The sequence below is a fragment of the Macrotis lagotis genome, chromosome 8 (genome assembly GCF_037893015.1).
Source record: "Macrotis lagotis isolate mMagLag1 chromosome 8, bilby.v1.9.chrom.fasta, whole genome shotgun sequence".
NCBI lineage: Eukaryota > Metazoa > Chordata > Mammalia > Peramelemorphia > Peramelidae > Macrotis > Macrotis lagotis.
In genome coordinates this window covers 3,917,423-3,932,692 of record NC_133665.1, presented here as the reverse complement: position 1 = coordinate 3,932,692, position 15,270 = coordinate 3,917,423, and the positions used below count along the sequence as shown (strand labels likewise).

Here is a 15,270-nt window from a genome sequence, read left to right as displayed (position 1 = left end):
CTCTCCTGGTCTGTGAATGACCATATGTGCCCCCCCTCTGCCACAGGTCTGAGGTGGGGGAGGGGCCTTGCTGTTCTAAGGGGGGGCCTAGACTGCGATCAGGATCTGAATGTGGTCAGAACCCCAGAGTCCTGTTCCAGGGACAGAGCTCAGCAGTCTCTCTCTCTCTTCACTTCCCTCCCTAGGTTCAATGGATTCATGCCCTGGCTGCTCCTGCTTACCGGCTCCACCTGCTTCTGTTTCCTGGAACTCTGCTGGCCACGCTGCTCTCTGTGTGACCTGAGGGCTGGGCTTCACCTGCTCCCTCTGGCAAAGGTCCCCCCACTGTTCCCCCAATTTGTGCCTGGTGCTCCCTGGGGTGTAGCTCAGGAAACTCCCCCGCTGCTGTGAGCCCTGGCTCCCAGCACCCTGAGGCTGCCTCTGGTAGACTGAAGTTCTTTTGCTCTGGCGGGCTGCCCCTCCGACCCCGGGGAGCAGAGCCTTTCTGCTCTTTTCTAGGTTACCTTGAGTAGGAGAACTGCCTCACTGGGTCCCTCTGTGGGTTCTGTCTCTCAAAAATTTAGTTAAGAGTCCTTAGCTTATGAGTTTTATGAGAGAGCACCTAAGACAGGATCTGTTCTTGTCTCCATCTTGGCTTAGCCCCTCAACTTGAATTTTTTTTAAGTTTTTTTTTTGTAAGGCAATGGGATTAAGTGGCTTGCTCAAGGCCACACAGCTAAGTAATTATTAAGTGTCTGAGACCGGATTTGAACTCAGGTACTCTTGACTCCAGGGCTGGTGCTCTATCCACTATGCCACCTAGCCACCCCTTAACTTGAATTTTTTAGATTTATTTAAGGCAATAGGTTTAAGTGACTTGCTCAAGGTCACACAGCTAGGTAAGTATTAAGTGTCTGAGGTTAGATTTGAACTCAGGTCCTCCTGACTCTAGGGTCAGTGTTCCAGCCACTGTGCCACCTAGCTGCCCTCTATATTCACTTGAATTTGCAACATATACATTTGATAATCATTTTAGAACAGTGTGTATTCAGGAAATGATTTAAAAATAGAACAGTTTTAAACTTTTGCCAATATTTAAAATGAATCAAGAATTCTTAACTGAAAATGGATTTCTCTTTAATAATTTTTTTTTAAATAGACCACAGGTCATCCTCCTCCTTATATCCTTAGCTAACAAACAAGGCATTCCTTTTGACAAGAGAAACATATCCCGATGTCATAAAATCTTTATATTTACTTGAATATCCCCTTAGCATCTTGAAAAACTAAAAGCTTTTAATTCCTATAGGAACAATGGATTCTAATAGCCCAGTTGGCTATTAGAATTTAGATAGTTGCAAGCAAAAAAATGGTATGAGTTAATAGTGTTTTTGGTACTGATTAAGTGACATGATTACAGATAAGGGATATATAAAAGGAAAAATCTCCTTTTTTATTTAGATGTCAGTTTCCAGGTAAGGTCATGTGGATGGCCAAATGCTTTGAGACAAATTTTAAATCTGTCCAAGGAGGCATTTCAAATGTCATGTTTTGAAAAATGTGAGTTAAGAGAATCTAACCCCAGAATTTGTTAACAGTCATTTACCAATTAGGCTGTCACCCACAGCAATCATGTTCAAACCCTATATTGGTCCAACATAAATTTCCTTGATAAACAATTCCTGGACTCAGATAAAAAAAACAAAGACAACATAGAGGTTTTTAAACTTTAAACTTATAAACATAGAAGGTTTTACAAGTTTATTTCTATTCAGATATATTCATGTCATTCTCAAAAAGAAAAATGAGATTCTTCAGGAACTGAATTATATACATGTGATAAGTTCAACACATTAACTCTTACCTGTGCCATGGAGTGACAACAACTTCAGATCAAAAACAGCAAAATACTTTTTTTAAAAAATATTTTAACATTTTTAATTTGTTTTCCAATTATATACAATAGTAATATGTACCCATCTTTTTTTTTTTAAAAGATTTTTCAAGGCAGTGGGGTTAAGTGGCTTGCCCAAAGGCCACACAGCTAGGTAATTATTAAGTGTTTGAGGTCGGATTTGAACCCAGGTATTCCTGACTCCAAGGCCGGTGCTCTATCCACTGTGCCACCTAGTCACCCCCTACCCATCATTTTTTGCAGGGCTCTGAATTCTACAATTTTTCTCTACTCCTCCCTTCTTCCCCACCCCGAAGGCTGTCTGACAATCTGTACATTGTTTCCATGTACATTGATATAAATTGAATGTTATAAGAGTAAACATAAGAATAAACATAAACTCCCTCCCCCCCAAGAAGATGAGAAACCTCAAGAATAGAGAGAGAGAAAAAAGAAATTGTACTTCAGTCTATGTTCTGATTTCAATGGCTCTGTCTCTCAGTTGAGTTGTTTTCTTTATCATAAGTCCACCAGAGAAGTTCCTTCAATATTTCTCCCTCAGTTGCTATTGCTAGCTGTATCTCCATTCTATTTCTCCCCAGTCTCATTTATTCTATTTTCTCTCTCCTTTCATCCTGGCCCTGTCCAAAAGTGTGTTGAATCTGAATACCCTCTCCCTCAATCTTCCCCCTCTTCTATCACCTATTCCCCCCCTTCCCTCCCCCCATTCCCCCTCATCCCATCCCTTTTCTCCCATCCTTCTCCAGGGCAAGACAGATTTCCTCACCCTATTAAGCATGTATGTCATTTCCTCCCTGAGCCATTTCCAATGAGAATGAAGGCTCACTCATTCCCCCCCTTGCCTTTCCCCCTCCACTCCATTTAAATAGCTTTTTCTTGACTCTTATGCAAAATCTCTCAGCTTCTTCATCTTCTTTTCCTTCCTTCCAGTACTTTCCCCTATCACCCATTGACTCCATCCCTTTACCACATCATACCATTATATTCTGCTCCTTCCTATGTCCTGTCTATATATGCTCCTTCTAACAGCTCTTATGAGAAAGTTCATATGAGTTATCAGTATCTTCTTCCTGTGCAGGAATATAAATAGTTCAACATCATCAAGTTCCTCATAGTTAGTCCCTCTCTTCCAGTCCCTCTATGGTTCACCAGAGTTTGGAGATCAAACTTTCTGTTCAGCTCTGATCATCTCAGTAGGAAAGTCTGAAAGTCCCCTGTTTCACTGAAAGTCCATCTTTTCCCCTAAAAGAGGATGTTCAGTTTTGCTGGGTAGTTGAGTTTTGGTTGTAAACCAAGATCTTCTGCCTTCCAGAATATCATATTCCAATCCCTATGAGCCCTTAATGTAGATGCTGCCAGATCCTGTGTAATCCTGACTATGGAACTCAGTAGTTGAATTGTTTGTATCTGTCAGCTTTTAGAATTTTCTTTTTGATTTGGGAGTTTTGGAATTTGGCTATAATATTCCTGGAAGTTTTTCTCTTGGGATCTCTTTCATGGGGTGAGGGGTGAATTCTCTCAATTTCTATTTTACCCTCAGCTTCGAGGATCTCAGGGCAATTTTTCTGTATTATTTCTTGAAAAATGAAGTCTAGGCTCTTCTCTCCTGGTCGTGGCTTTCAGACAGCCCAATAATTTTTAAATTATTTCTTCTGGATCTGTTTTTCCAATGAGATATTTCACTTTTTCTTCTAATTTTTGGCTCTTTGGCAGAGTTTTTTATTTCTTCCTGCTTTCTTGCAAAGTCATCAGCTTCCTTTAGTTCCATTTTGCATTTGAAGGAATTATTTTCTTCAGAGAGCTTTTTTTATCTCCTTTTCCAGCTGGCCAATTCTTCTTTTCAAGGCATTCTTCTCCTCATTTGCCTTTTGTTTTGCTTTTTCCATTAGGCCTAAACTGGTTTTTAACATGTTATTTTCTTCAGTATTTTTTTGTATATCTTTCACCAAGCTTTTGATTTGATTTTCATGCTTTTTCTACCTCGCTCTCATTTCTCCTCCCAATTTTTTCCTCCACCTCCTTTAATTGCTTTTCAAAGTCTTTGTTCATCCATAGTCTGAGCCCATTTTCTATTTGTCTTAGAGGTTTTGGGTACAGAAGCTTCGATTTTGTCGTCATCTGAGTATGTGTTTTGATCTTCCATGGGACTAAAGTAATTCTCTATGGTTAGATTCTTCTTTTTCTGTTGTTTACTCATTTCCTCAGCCCCAGACTAATTTACAGCACTTCCAAGGCTTTGGGGTTGTTTTTATTGGGGGGACACCCCACTGGGACCTTTATTCCTCCAAGGTGTTATGCTCTCTTGCCTATGCTTTGATATGTAGATGACAACAGCACTACCCTCTGCCCTGGGGCTATAAGGAGGGATCCATCTTGGTTATTTAGTATGGAAGCCCAAACTGCAACCTGGGTCTGAGTGTAGGCAAACAGCAGAGTTCTACCCCAGGGAGAGCAGAGAAATCTCTACAGACTTCCCTTACTGTCTCTGGGGGTGCAGGCTGCTTTCTCCTGATTCTCACTGCAGATTCTGCTGCTGGGGCTCCTTACTCCACACTCATTCTGGTGGAACAGAGTTCTCTCATTGCCCCTTCAAGCTATTGCGGATGATCTCTGGCCTGGCCTGGACTGGACTGGGCTGGGTTGTGTCAAGGCTTTTTTCCCAGGTAAATTAGATTTTAAAAAATAAAGGGTGAAACACACCCTTCCTGCAGAACTTCTAAGTTATCTTGAACTGGGAAAATGTATCACTCAGTCTTTCTGTGGGTTCTGCCCCTCTAGATTTTGGCTAGAGCTATCCTTTGCTTGTTTTGGGGGGGGAGGTTTGGGAGGTCAGAGTTCTTGGGAAATGCTGCCTTCATGTCACCATCTTGGCTCCGCCCCCTCCCCCCCAGCAAAATATTTTCAACTGACAGTTCTTTAGATGCATTTACCTAATGGCAAAATGTCTATTACAAATAGTATACTTCCATACTTACTACCTTGAAAACTAGAAAATTTTCTATAAGAGCTACAAGCAGGGACAAGTTAGAAAGGTAGATAAAGTTTAGGAAATGAAACTCTAACAGAAACATTGAAAGTTCCAGAAACATTCATTATGGTAGTTTGAATCAAAAGGGAATTCTAAGTTGTGTTTTGAGTCACATTCACTGAGAGCAGAAATACTGTTATCTACAAATTCAGCAAAGGCCCTCTTCCCTCCTGACCCAGAGTGTTTATCAGTTACACTAAAAGATTTACACTAAACTTGGAGGTAAATCTTATCATTATGTCTCTAAATACATCCTTACAAACATATATATAATTATGTATACCTCCAGAACAAAAATATACATCAATATAATAATGGGAATTTCAATATACAGAGTTCACTAGGTCTCATTAGTTAAAATATGTTGGACAAAATAGTTGTTAATTTCAAAGTATTGAACTGAATTAGTTTACAGGGACTTTTATAAGCTTTTATCACAAAATTTACAAATATTACCTTCCCTGAGTCAAAAAGAGGTTTATAAAATGACAAAATTTTTGTTTAAGTCAGGGAAAACATACCCAATTAAATCACCCTTATCATAAAACTAAATATATACTTTAATTTCCTCTAGAAAAAAAATCTCACAATAAACCTTCACATATGAATAGATCCTTGGATGATGCAGGCTTGTATGTATAAATATATCTTTTGATTAAAAACAAATTTATGAAGTACATTCCAATTTTGTGCAGAGATTCAACATAGAAAATTCTTGTTAAGGAGTTATAAGAGATGTTTCTAAAAATCCCCTTTTAGAATTACAAGATTTTTTTGTATTTCAGTTAATAATTAAGAATTTTATAAACCATAACCAAATTAACTTTAAGATTTTCTTTAGTATAGAAATCTAGATGACAGAATAATGGCCATTCCAAACAAGGTAATGATGTTCTTTTAATATGTAGGGGAACCTTGCAAGGTACAAAGATTTATTATGTATGCACACAGACAATTGACATGATACTTTGATTGTGAGAATTTGTCATAAAAAAATCAAACTAGTCCTTGATCACTCATACAGAAGGATAGTCTGTTACATCCTCAACAGTTTTTAACACCACATGTGAAATGTTACTAATCACAACTTAGGGCCAGATACAGTTACATTTTCCTCTTATGGAATTACAATAATCAATTAAAAATGCATAAAAGATGTATTCACTTAAATTTTCTTTGTTCAATCATTCTGTTTGTTGTCAACAGTACAGTTTTAATCTCCCTATGTTTAGTTTATGAGAGAATCTGTCCTTACTAACAATTAGCATTAAGATTATTTACCAGTATTTCTTAGTATTAGAACACTTAGGAGTATCAAAATACCATAATCACAATTATGCATTTCAAAAACTTGAAAATTTCTTATTTAACACTTTTTAGATTACCTTGCACAGATAAGCTCATATAAAATTACTAGTTAAAAAGTTAACATTTGGGGCAGCTATGTGGCACAGTGGATAGAGCATTGGCCCTGGAGTCAGGAGTACCTGATTTCAAATCTGGCCTCAGACACTTAATAATTATCTAGCTGTGTGGCCTTGGGCAAGCCACTTAACCCCGTTTGCCTTTCCAAAACTTAAAAACAAAAAACCAAACAAACAAAAAAAAAGTTATCATTTGCTTTAATACCAATTATCCTTCAATCACATGACCTGTCCCTGTTTTCTACTTATAGCAAAAAAAATAAAGGAGGGAACTTTGTGTTGTATAGTTTAATAAATTCCTTAAGTTAGGTAGTCCTCTTCTTTCTCCCTTTAGAACTAAAATTTGGCCAAAATAAAACCAAATTGGGACTTATAAACAAATTTAATTTCTTTTTCTTTTTTCTTTTCTTTTTTTAGGTTTTTGCAAGGCAAACAGGGTTAACTGGCTTGCCCAAGGCCACACAGCTAGGTAATTATTAAGTGTCTGAGGTCAGATTTGAACTCAGGTACTGTTCACTCCAGGGCCATTGCTCTATCCACTGTACCACCTAGCTACTATTATTCAAGGAATGAGGCCCCAAAAGTTTACTATACATTTTTATCTAGAATCTTTCTCCTACTATATTTCCCTCAACAATAAGACCTAATTGGATAATAAGTCCTAGCATGATTTTTTTTCAGGATGCTCATAATATAAGCCCTACCCCCAAAATAAACTACAATTAACATCATCAGTCAGACAAATGCATTTAGTATGTCTGCTGGAACATACAATAGACATATTGAATTATAAAATAATAATATTAATATAGAATTAAATATAAATAAATATAAATAAAACTGATATTATTGATATTAATACTTAAAATAAATGATAATATAAATTATAATTAAGAATTTGTAAATACCCAAGAGGGTGCCTTTGGAAGAGAGGTACAACACCTGTGTAAATAGATGAACTCAAAACTTAATGGGAAAAAAGCCACACCTCTAATCATCACTAAGGGCCCGAAAGATAAGGTTGACATGTTTCAGGCTTTATGTTCTTGAGGTGTACACAAGCAGTGATGAGGAAGTGGGGTGTTTTTATGCTGCCACTTGTTTTGCAAGGTGGCCAGTGAGGTCCACTAGTCTAGGATTCAGCCTATGCTCACTGTGCTAAAGACCCAAAGAACATCCTTGCAGAGAGAAGAACAGAGCAAAAGATGATTTCCACCTTTCTCCAAACTCTTGCAATAAAAAAGTAATTCATGGACCATTTGACCATGGAAATCAACAAATACATTGTAAATAGAACAGAGTTATCATTGTTTGTAATTGGAAAACAAATAAAATATTTATATCATTAAAAAAAGAAGAAAATGGAGAGAAAGCAGGATGGAAATTTTGTGAAGCAAGAGGTGGTGACTTGGGTGAAGAATTCATGGGGTAAAATCACTGACAACTGGGCTGCCAAGGCACCAGCAGCAGGCTATGTGGACCACTAGTGTTTCTTTAAGAAGAACTCTATTGCTGGGATGAGAGATTGGGGACAATGGTTCTACAGGAAATGAAGTCACAAGAAATTCAAGTCAGAATTCGGGGTTTGGAGACTTATGATGATGTTCCAGAAGAAGGGAGGAGGCAGTTTCCAGGATGGGACAGGGTATACAGCAGGACCACCAGAGCAAAGTTTGAGAAATAAATGAGCCAATTGGTAAGGATCAAATTAGAGCTAGGAATAGAGAAAATAGGTATCTTCCTTCAAAATTACAATTTCTTGATTAAAATAATCCAGAGTACCTACATTGCGCATTTTGAAAGAAAAATTCCAATTTCCCTCATTTTCTAGCTAAATAAACCACATAGATAAAACAAGTAGCTAAAAGAACTCACCTTGAAAAAAGGGGAATGGGACTGGCCAATCAGGTACAGAAAATATAATGAACAAATGGCATAATCAATCAAAGCACAGAGAAACAAAACAGCTCAGATAAGAGTTTGAAGAGGGAAGTTTTAAAAATCTCACCATCCATCAAACACCCTTCATCCAAAGGAGGAAGGGAAGGAATCTTGAGAACCTTCTAGGAGGGCCCCACTCCTTAGGTTGCAAGTAAAAGGCATTGTTTGCCTTATTCGAAAAAGGAAAGCTAGTGGCTGGAGCAATTCCACATGAAGAAATTCTATCTCTCTGCTTGTTCTAAACACTAATACTAGTTAATAACAAATATCTATCGGCACCCCCAAAATTCTAACATTATCAGGGACAGGGACATAATCCCAAAATAACAAACATCAGCTAAACAGGGGGGCATGCAAAGTCTTATTGGTGCCAGAGACAGAACCCCCAAAATAGCAAACATACACAAACAAGGGGGGGGGCACCTAAAAAAAAAAGTCTCACACCATTCTTGCCAGAGGAAGAATCTGCACAACTACAAACATACATAAACAAGGACAGCATGAGAACAAAGTCTCACACCATCAGGTGCCAGAGGCAGAATTTCTAAAACAACAAACATACAACTGAGCCCACCCAAACAAAATTCTCACTTTAGAGTGGTGCCAGAGGCCATTGTAGTACTCAGAGGCCAAATAAAAGAAAGTTCTTATACAAAAAGAGGCAAGAATTTCCATTAAAAACTCAGAGGCTAATCTTAGGGTATGTTTCAACTTTAACCAAAACAATGGTTTGAAAATAGAGCACTCCAGTTGAAAAGTCAACAATATACTTTTGTCAGGCTCCAAATCTATCACAGCTCTGGGATCACTTTATGCAACATTATTTAAAAAAAGAGTACACCCCCTTCTAAGTCAAAATTGTCGAATTCTACCATCTGTCAACCAAAACACAAGCTCAAAATAGAGCAGGGAATTGAAGTTACAGACCACATTCCTTCCAAGATTATGATTTTCTTCAGGCAACAATATACCCAATTTGGGCCCTTTGGATAGCAAGGTTGGGAGGAGGTAGATCTGATCCTCTCTAAATCACTGTCCATTATTGAGTCCACAGCAAAAAACTGTAAACTTAATAATTTAGGGTAAACATAAAAAGATAGACATATAAGTTAGACATTGAGTTTATTTTCTAAAAGATACCAAGAAACCTAAAGATGGAGGCCATTATGATAATGACCAAACCTAGCAGAGGGAGACAGAGAAATTTAAACATAAACAAGCATGAGGAAAAATATTAAACTTTTTGGACATCATTTTATTAGGTAGCAAAATTGCTTGTCCTCATACAATGATATCTAGTCTAAGGAAGGATGTATAGTTATCTCTTTTTCCTGGATTACAGTATAACAAGAGCAGGACAAGTTTTCCAGGTTTCTGATCATTTGTCTTCCTGAGATAGTAATTAACGTATGGAGAGATAACATTTAATTCCTTACAATAGTATGAAAAATTAGACTTTTTACCAGGAATATAAGTTTGAAAATTTATTAAACTTTCTCACTGCTCAGGTATGGAGTGGATTGGATGACCTTTCAGCTTTGAGATTTTGTGATTTTTTTTTTATGGAATTACTTTGATGACTCCAATTCAGGTTTCCATGATCAAATCAGAGGGGAAATGAGTAACTTGGCATGCCTGAAAGGGAATTTCAAAGGATCAGAGACTCAAAACTGAAAGGGATCTCAGAGGTCAAATCTCATTTTTACTTCATTTCTCTCCATGCCAACATTTCCTGCAATCTTCTCTAATAATGTCTATTTATATTTTATTTTTATTTTTGTAAATAGTATCTTATTTTGTCATTATTTGTCTTATATTTTGTAAAGATAGTTTTCAATTTCCATTTGTTTTTTATAAGATTTTGATCATCAGTCTCTAATTTTAATTCATGGATATAGTCACCAATGATTAAGAATTCAATGGTTTATACCATTTCTATTCATAGTGTCAACATCGTTTTCTGTCAATTTAATTCAATCAGTATTTGCTGAACTCATCTTATACAGTATGACAGCTTTGGGCACTGCAGTGAAACTACACAGATGTCAGAATTGACTCAACCAAATGCTTTGAAGGCTTACCTGCTCCTGACCTGGTCTTCTGTTGGGTAGCACAGTTTGCCATCAGGCTTCTTTTGGGGCAAGGATAAGCCTTTAGACTGTTTGGCACACAGGGTGATTAACTGCTCCATAAGCCTGTCTTGGGAGTTGGAAGCATGGCTTTCTGAAGATTGGAAAACAAAAACAAAATGATTGACCAGCTCTGCCCTGCTTCATTTATAAACAAGACCCTTAAGTTGAAGCCATAAACCCAAAAAGTCAGACGCTACAGGTCTGTGGCAGGTTTTAAGAAGTTGCCTCAAAGATATAAAACTCATTCAAACTATTGTGAACTATTGGAGTCCAGTCTTCCACCCAGGCAGTTTGATACTTGCTGTAGAAAAACTACAAGAATATAAGGAAAAAACAAAAAGAATATAAGGAAGATGGGGGGGGGGGGGGAGACCATATTAGTTCCCAGTTTCTAAATAATGTCATGTTGTAAAGAGCTAGGCCATAATGGAAGCATATTGGGAATCTGGAAACTTAAGCCCTGATACTAATTCTTCCACTTAAAGGGTAGTCATACATGTGACTTTAGACAAATTACTTAATATAAGTCTTGGGCTTCAGTTTCTTCATCTGTGAAATGGGGATAATAATGTCTGCCTTACTATCTCTCCAAATTATTGTGCTGATCAAGCATTTTTAAAAGAATAAACCATTATAAGGTATTAATATTTTCTGTAGGGCAATGGAGACCATTAATGGCAGCTAAGTGTCTCAGTACATAGAGTATTGGATCTGCTAGGGTTGGTCATTACCAAAATGACCCCCCATCTTTAGGTTTCTTGGTATCTCTTAGAAAATAAACTCCATGTCTATCTTTTTATGTTTACCTTAAATTATTAATTGAATTCAAATCTGTACATAAACAGTTATTAGCTATGTGACACTGGGTAAGTCACTCAACTTCTGTTTGCCTCAGTTTCCTCATCTGCAAAATGAGGATAATAATAGCCATGTCACTCCTAGGGTTGTTGTGAATATAAAATGAGATGTTTGTAAAAGAGGCTTGAAAACCTTAAAGCATTATATAAATGTTATCATTATTTCCTAACCTTATATTCTCTCCTCCAAGGCAGACTAACTGTACACACTTTTGAAAACTGGAAATGATGAATGAGTGTCTGGGGATAATCAGATAAGCACTTCTATTTTAGTTACAAGTTTTTCATGTGTAGTGACAATTATTTTTCATTTAATCTACTAATTTTTTTTCACTTTTCTACAGAGAGAAGTGGGGTGAAGGTGAATTAGACTTTAAAAAATAAAGGGTTTGTAACAGCAAATTGAAGTGAGATAAAAGGAGGGGCATTCATTAAAGTCATATAAATCATGATGATAAATAAGGAAACACTGGGGGAAGTACGAAAAGATTTGGCTCTAGCAGCATGAATTTTAAAGATTATCAGAAACATATGGGCGGCTAGGTGGCGCAGTGAATAGAGCACTGGCCTTGGAGTCAGGAGTACCTGGGTTCAAATCTGACCTCAGACACTTAATAATTACCTAGCCATGTGGCCTTGGGCAAGCCACTTAACCCCATTGCCTTGAAAAATCTAAAGAGAAACATATAAGAAAAAGCAGAAATATCAGATATGAAGAATGGAGCAAGTATCACAAAACATTATCAAGGAATCAGTGAACAGTATTTTGTAGTGAGATTAGATTTCTTGACCATTCATACAAGGAACATGATATTCATTTTTACTACATAAAAAAAAAAGTTAGACCTTGGCCTTTAAAAGAAGAGTCAGCTTCCCAGTACGTGAGTCTTGATAAACATTCTCTCTGGCCTTTTTTTGCCTCCAGGTTTTGAAGTATCTTATCTAAATCCCACTCTTCAAGTATCTGAAAAAAAAAAACACCTGGTAAACCAAAATTTATGGGCAAGTTTTACACTGTCACAAAGATGAGCAATTTCTAAATCCAATGTCCCTACAATTAAGCATGGGACATCTTAAAGATATGTTTAAATTAAATGTTATTACCCTGCCCAAGTCAAATTTCAATACAGTCTTTCTTAGAGGATTTTCTTCTTTCCACATATACATCTTGATAGGATCATAGATTTTGAGCTGGAAAAGGCCTGAGAGCTATCCTATGGGTTAGAGATGAGGAAGCTGAAGTCTAGAGAATTTAAAATGTCTTTTTCAAGACCATTCTAATAAGTAGCAGAATAAGGTCAGACAAGTAGGGTAAGGATTTGTATGAAGGTTCTGATTGTGAATCTATTTCTCATTAAATGTTCTATTCAAGTTATATGGAAAATGCTATATAAATTGTTTCAAAAATATATGAATTTTTAGATGTTTGAGGAGAACTAGTTTGACATCTTTTAAAAAATAGAAGGAAGTTATACAACTTCATTGCTTAGGAAAGAAATGATTTAATGTTAATCAAATATTCATTAGAAGTGACTGGGAAAATAATCAGGTTGTAAGTTAACTTTTCTGCTAAATCTGTTAAATGGTCTCATATGCAACTTGCAAGATAGAGGGGAAAACCAAGATTGAAAAACTGCATTATAAAGTGTCTGTCAAACCCACAAAATGTTCTGAACCAAAGATAAGCAGTTCACTCTGGTTCCACTCTGTGTTGCTTTTTAGGGTTTCTGAGTTACCTGAAGCTAGGAACTATGTCTAACCTATATCTGGAGTTCTTCCTGTACTTGGATTCAGTAAATATTAGTTTAAAGGATTTGGTGCTGGATAGGACCTTGGAGATCATCTAATTGAACATTCCCTCAAAACGTATTTTACAGATAAAGAATCGTTAAATCCAAGATCATACTGCTATTTGACAGACACAACTGAGTTCCAGTTCTCCAGGCTCCAGTCAATGCTCTTCCCTCTGCAGGGAGCAGTTTGGATTTAATTGAATGGCACTGTTTCTTTTCCCCAAGGCATACTTTTCCTTCTTTTCTTTCAGCAAATAATAAGCAAACAGTAGGTGGGTATACAGGAGCCTACTTGACCAAAGACTTAGACATTTCACTTTAAAATAGAGAAAAAATGCTTATTAAAATAAGGTGACCTGATTTAAAGAATGTTTTCCTTTTCAGTGGATAGTCACTAATTTAATGAGGTCAAACTTAGATTTTCTTTTTTTTTTTTTGCAAGGCAAATGGGGTTAAGTGGCTTGGCCAAGGCCACACAGCTAGGTGATTATTAAGTGTCTGAGACCGGATTTGAACCCAGGTATTCCTGATTCCAGAGCCAGTGCTTTATGCACTGCTCCACCTAGCTGCCCCAATCTTAGATTTTCTTAGAGTGAATGCAATAATACTAGGAATGACAGTGACACTCCAACAGACAGAGAACACAATCCCGGAGGCGCTGAAGGCAAGTGAAGCAGTTTGCTGGGCCTACCTCAAGAGATCGGAGTTTCAAGCCTTCATATTTGGATGACTTCTCTTCCATGTCGTCCGACTCAGTGGATTCAAGGGCAATGGGTTTTGTGAATTGTGAACAACTTAAATTTTTAAGTGAAGACTCCTTGATTTCCTTGTGAAGTATGTTTTTCTCAATCATCCTTCTTAGCTCTTTTCTGATAGCTTTAATGCCCGTGGAATCAGACTCCTCAGAAAAAGAGAAGTGACCACCTTCTAAATTGTCCCTTGTGAGATCTCTATTACAAGTTGAAGTGGAGAACTCTTCCACCTGGGGTCCTGGGATAAGAGCCTGAGCTTGAAGAGCCTGAACTCTAGATCTAAACAAATCCCAGGTATCTCCTCTCTGCCACTTGGTACTTTCTTCAGTGATCCTGAAGTGAATGCCAGTTTTGATTTCTTCAGTGTCTTCAAATGCTGGGTCAAGCAGCAAAGGCTGGCTAGCATCTTTCTCTTCAAGAATGGCTAGATCCTTTATGTTTCTATACCAGTTCTTTCCAGGGCCTATCACAGATTCCAGAAGCTGATATAAAAAAAAATAACAATAATAATAATTATTATTATGATGATGATTTAGAAGCATATTAAAAAAAAGAATCCAATATAATCTAACTTATTTTTAGTCCTAATATTTTTGTACTGTTCAGGTATTCTATGTTATGGAATATCTCTGTTGACAATTGACATTTTAGTCCCTTAATTAGAGAATGCAAAGTGAAGCACCCAAAATAAAACATGTACAAATTTCTTTATTTAGAAGTTAGTTTTTATACAAAGTATTAAAAAAAAAAAAGCCTCATTAAAGCTATATTAGTAATTGGCACAACATGCTAATTTTGATTTGAATTCCTTGGAAAATCTCTAGGCCCTGCACAGTTAAAGTAAAAAGTTAAAGAAATTAAAATTAGAACAGGGTGTTTTGGGTTCTAAATTGCTGATGTTAAAAATGCCTATTGGTCTTGATGGGATTGTTCTGCCCTTTCTAAAAATGTCAGTGCTGAGATAGAATGTAGACACTAAATTATAATTTCTAGAAGCAGAATGTATACAAAATTTCTAGAAATGCTGCCCCAGGGACAGTTTACTGATATTCTTCTACAAATGTTGCAGTTTAGAAAACTTGTTTAACTATGAAAATAAGAAAAAAACTCTAGTATTGTATCTTTTGATTGAGAACAGTAAGGCCATAAATTTTTTTTTTTTTTTTGTTTTTGCAAGGCAAACGGGGTTAAGGGCTTGCCCAAGGTCACACAGCTAGGTAATTATTAAGTGTCTGAGGTCAGATTTGAACTCAGGTACTCCTGACTCCAGGGCCAGTGTTCTATCCACTGCGCCACCTAGCCGCCCCTATAAAATTCAAATAATGAAAACTATTGTTTTAGCCAAAATCTGACTTTAAACAATTGAACCTATAGGAGTAGGTGGTTGCTAAGAGGCAGTATATAAATGCAGATTAATAAATAAACAGGATTATAAATATAAATCTGGGA

General features: G+C 36.8%; 1 protein-coding gene and 1 long non-coding RNA gene across 4 annotated transcripts in view; one reads left to right on the top strand and one right to left on the bottom strand.

The window, feature by feature from the left end:
* Positions 1-15,270, bottom strand: part of DNAAF8 (dynein axonemal assembly factor 8) — a 55,771-nt gene that overhangs the window by 21,836 nt on the left and 18,665 nt on the right. For all 3 annotated transcript variants that reach the window (XM_074196294.1, XM_074196296.1, XM_074196293.1), the window contains 3 exons: positions 13,761-14,303; positions 12,123-12,240; positions 10,369-10,510 (listed from right to left, as the gene is read on the bottom strand). In XM_074196294.1, coding sequence (XP_074052395.1) covers positions 10,369-10,510; positions 12,123-12,240; positions 13,761-14,303 — 803 coding nt within the window. The remainder of the gene's footprint in view (positions 1-10,368; positions 10,511-12,122; positions 12,241-13,760; positions 14,304-15,270) is intronic.
* On the top strand, positions 7,897-14,253 carry LOC141495210 (uncharacterized). Its single transcript, XR_012470687.1, has 2 exons — positions 7,897-8,042; positions 13,704-14,253. It is a non-coding gene; the product is annotated as an uncharacterized LOC141495210 (long non-coding RNA).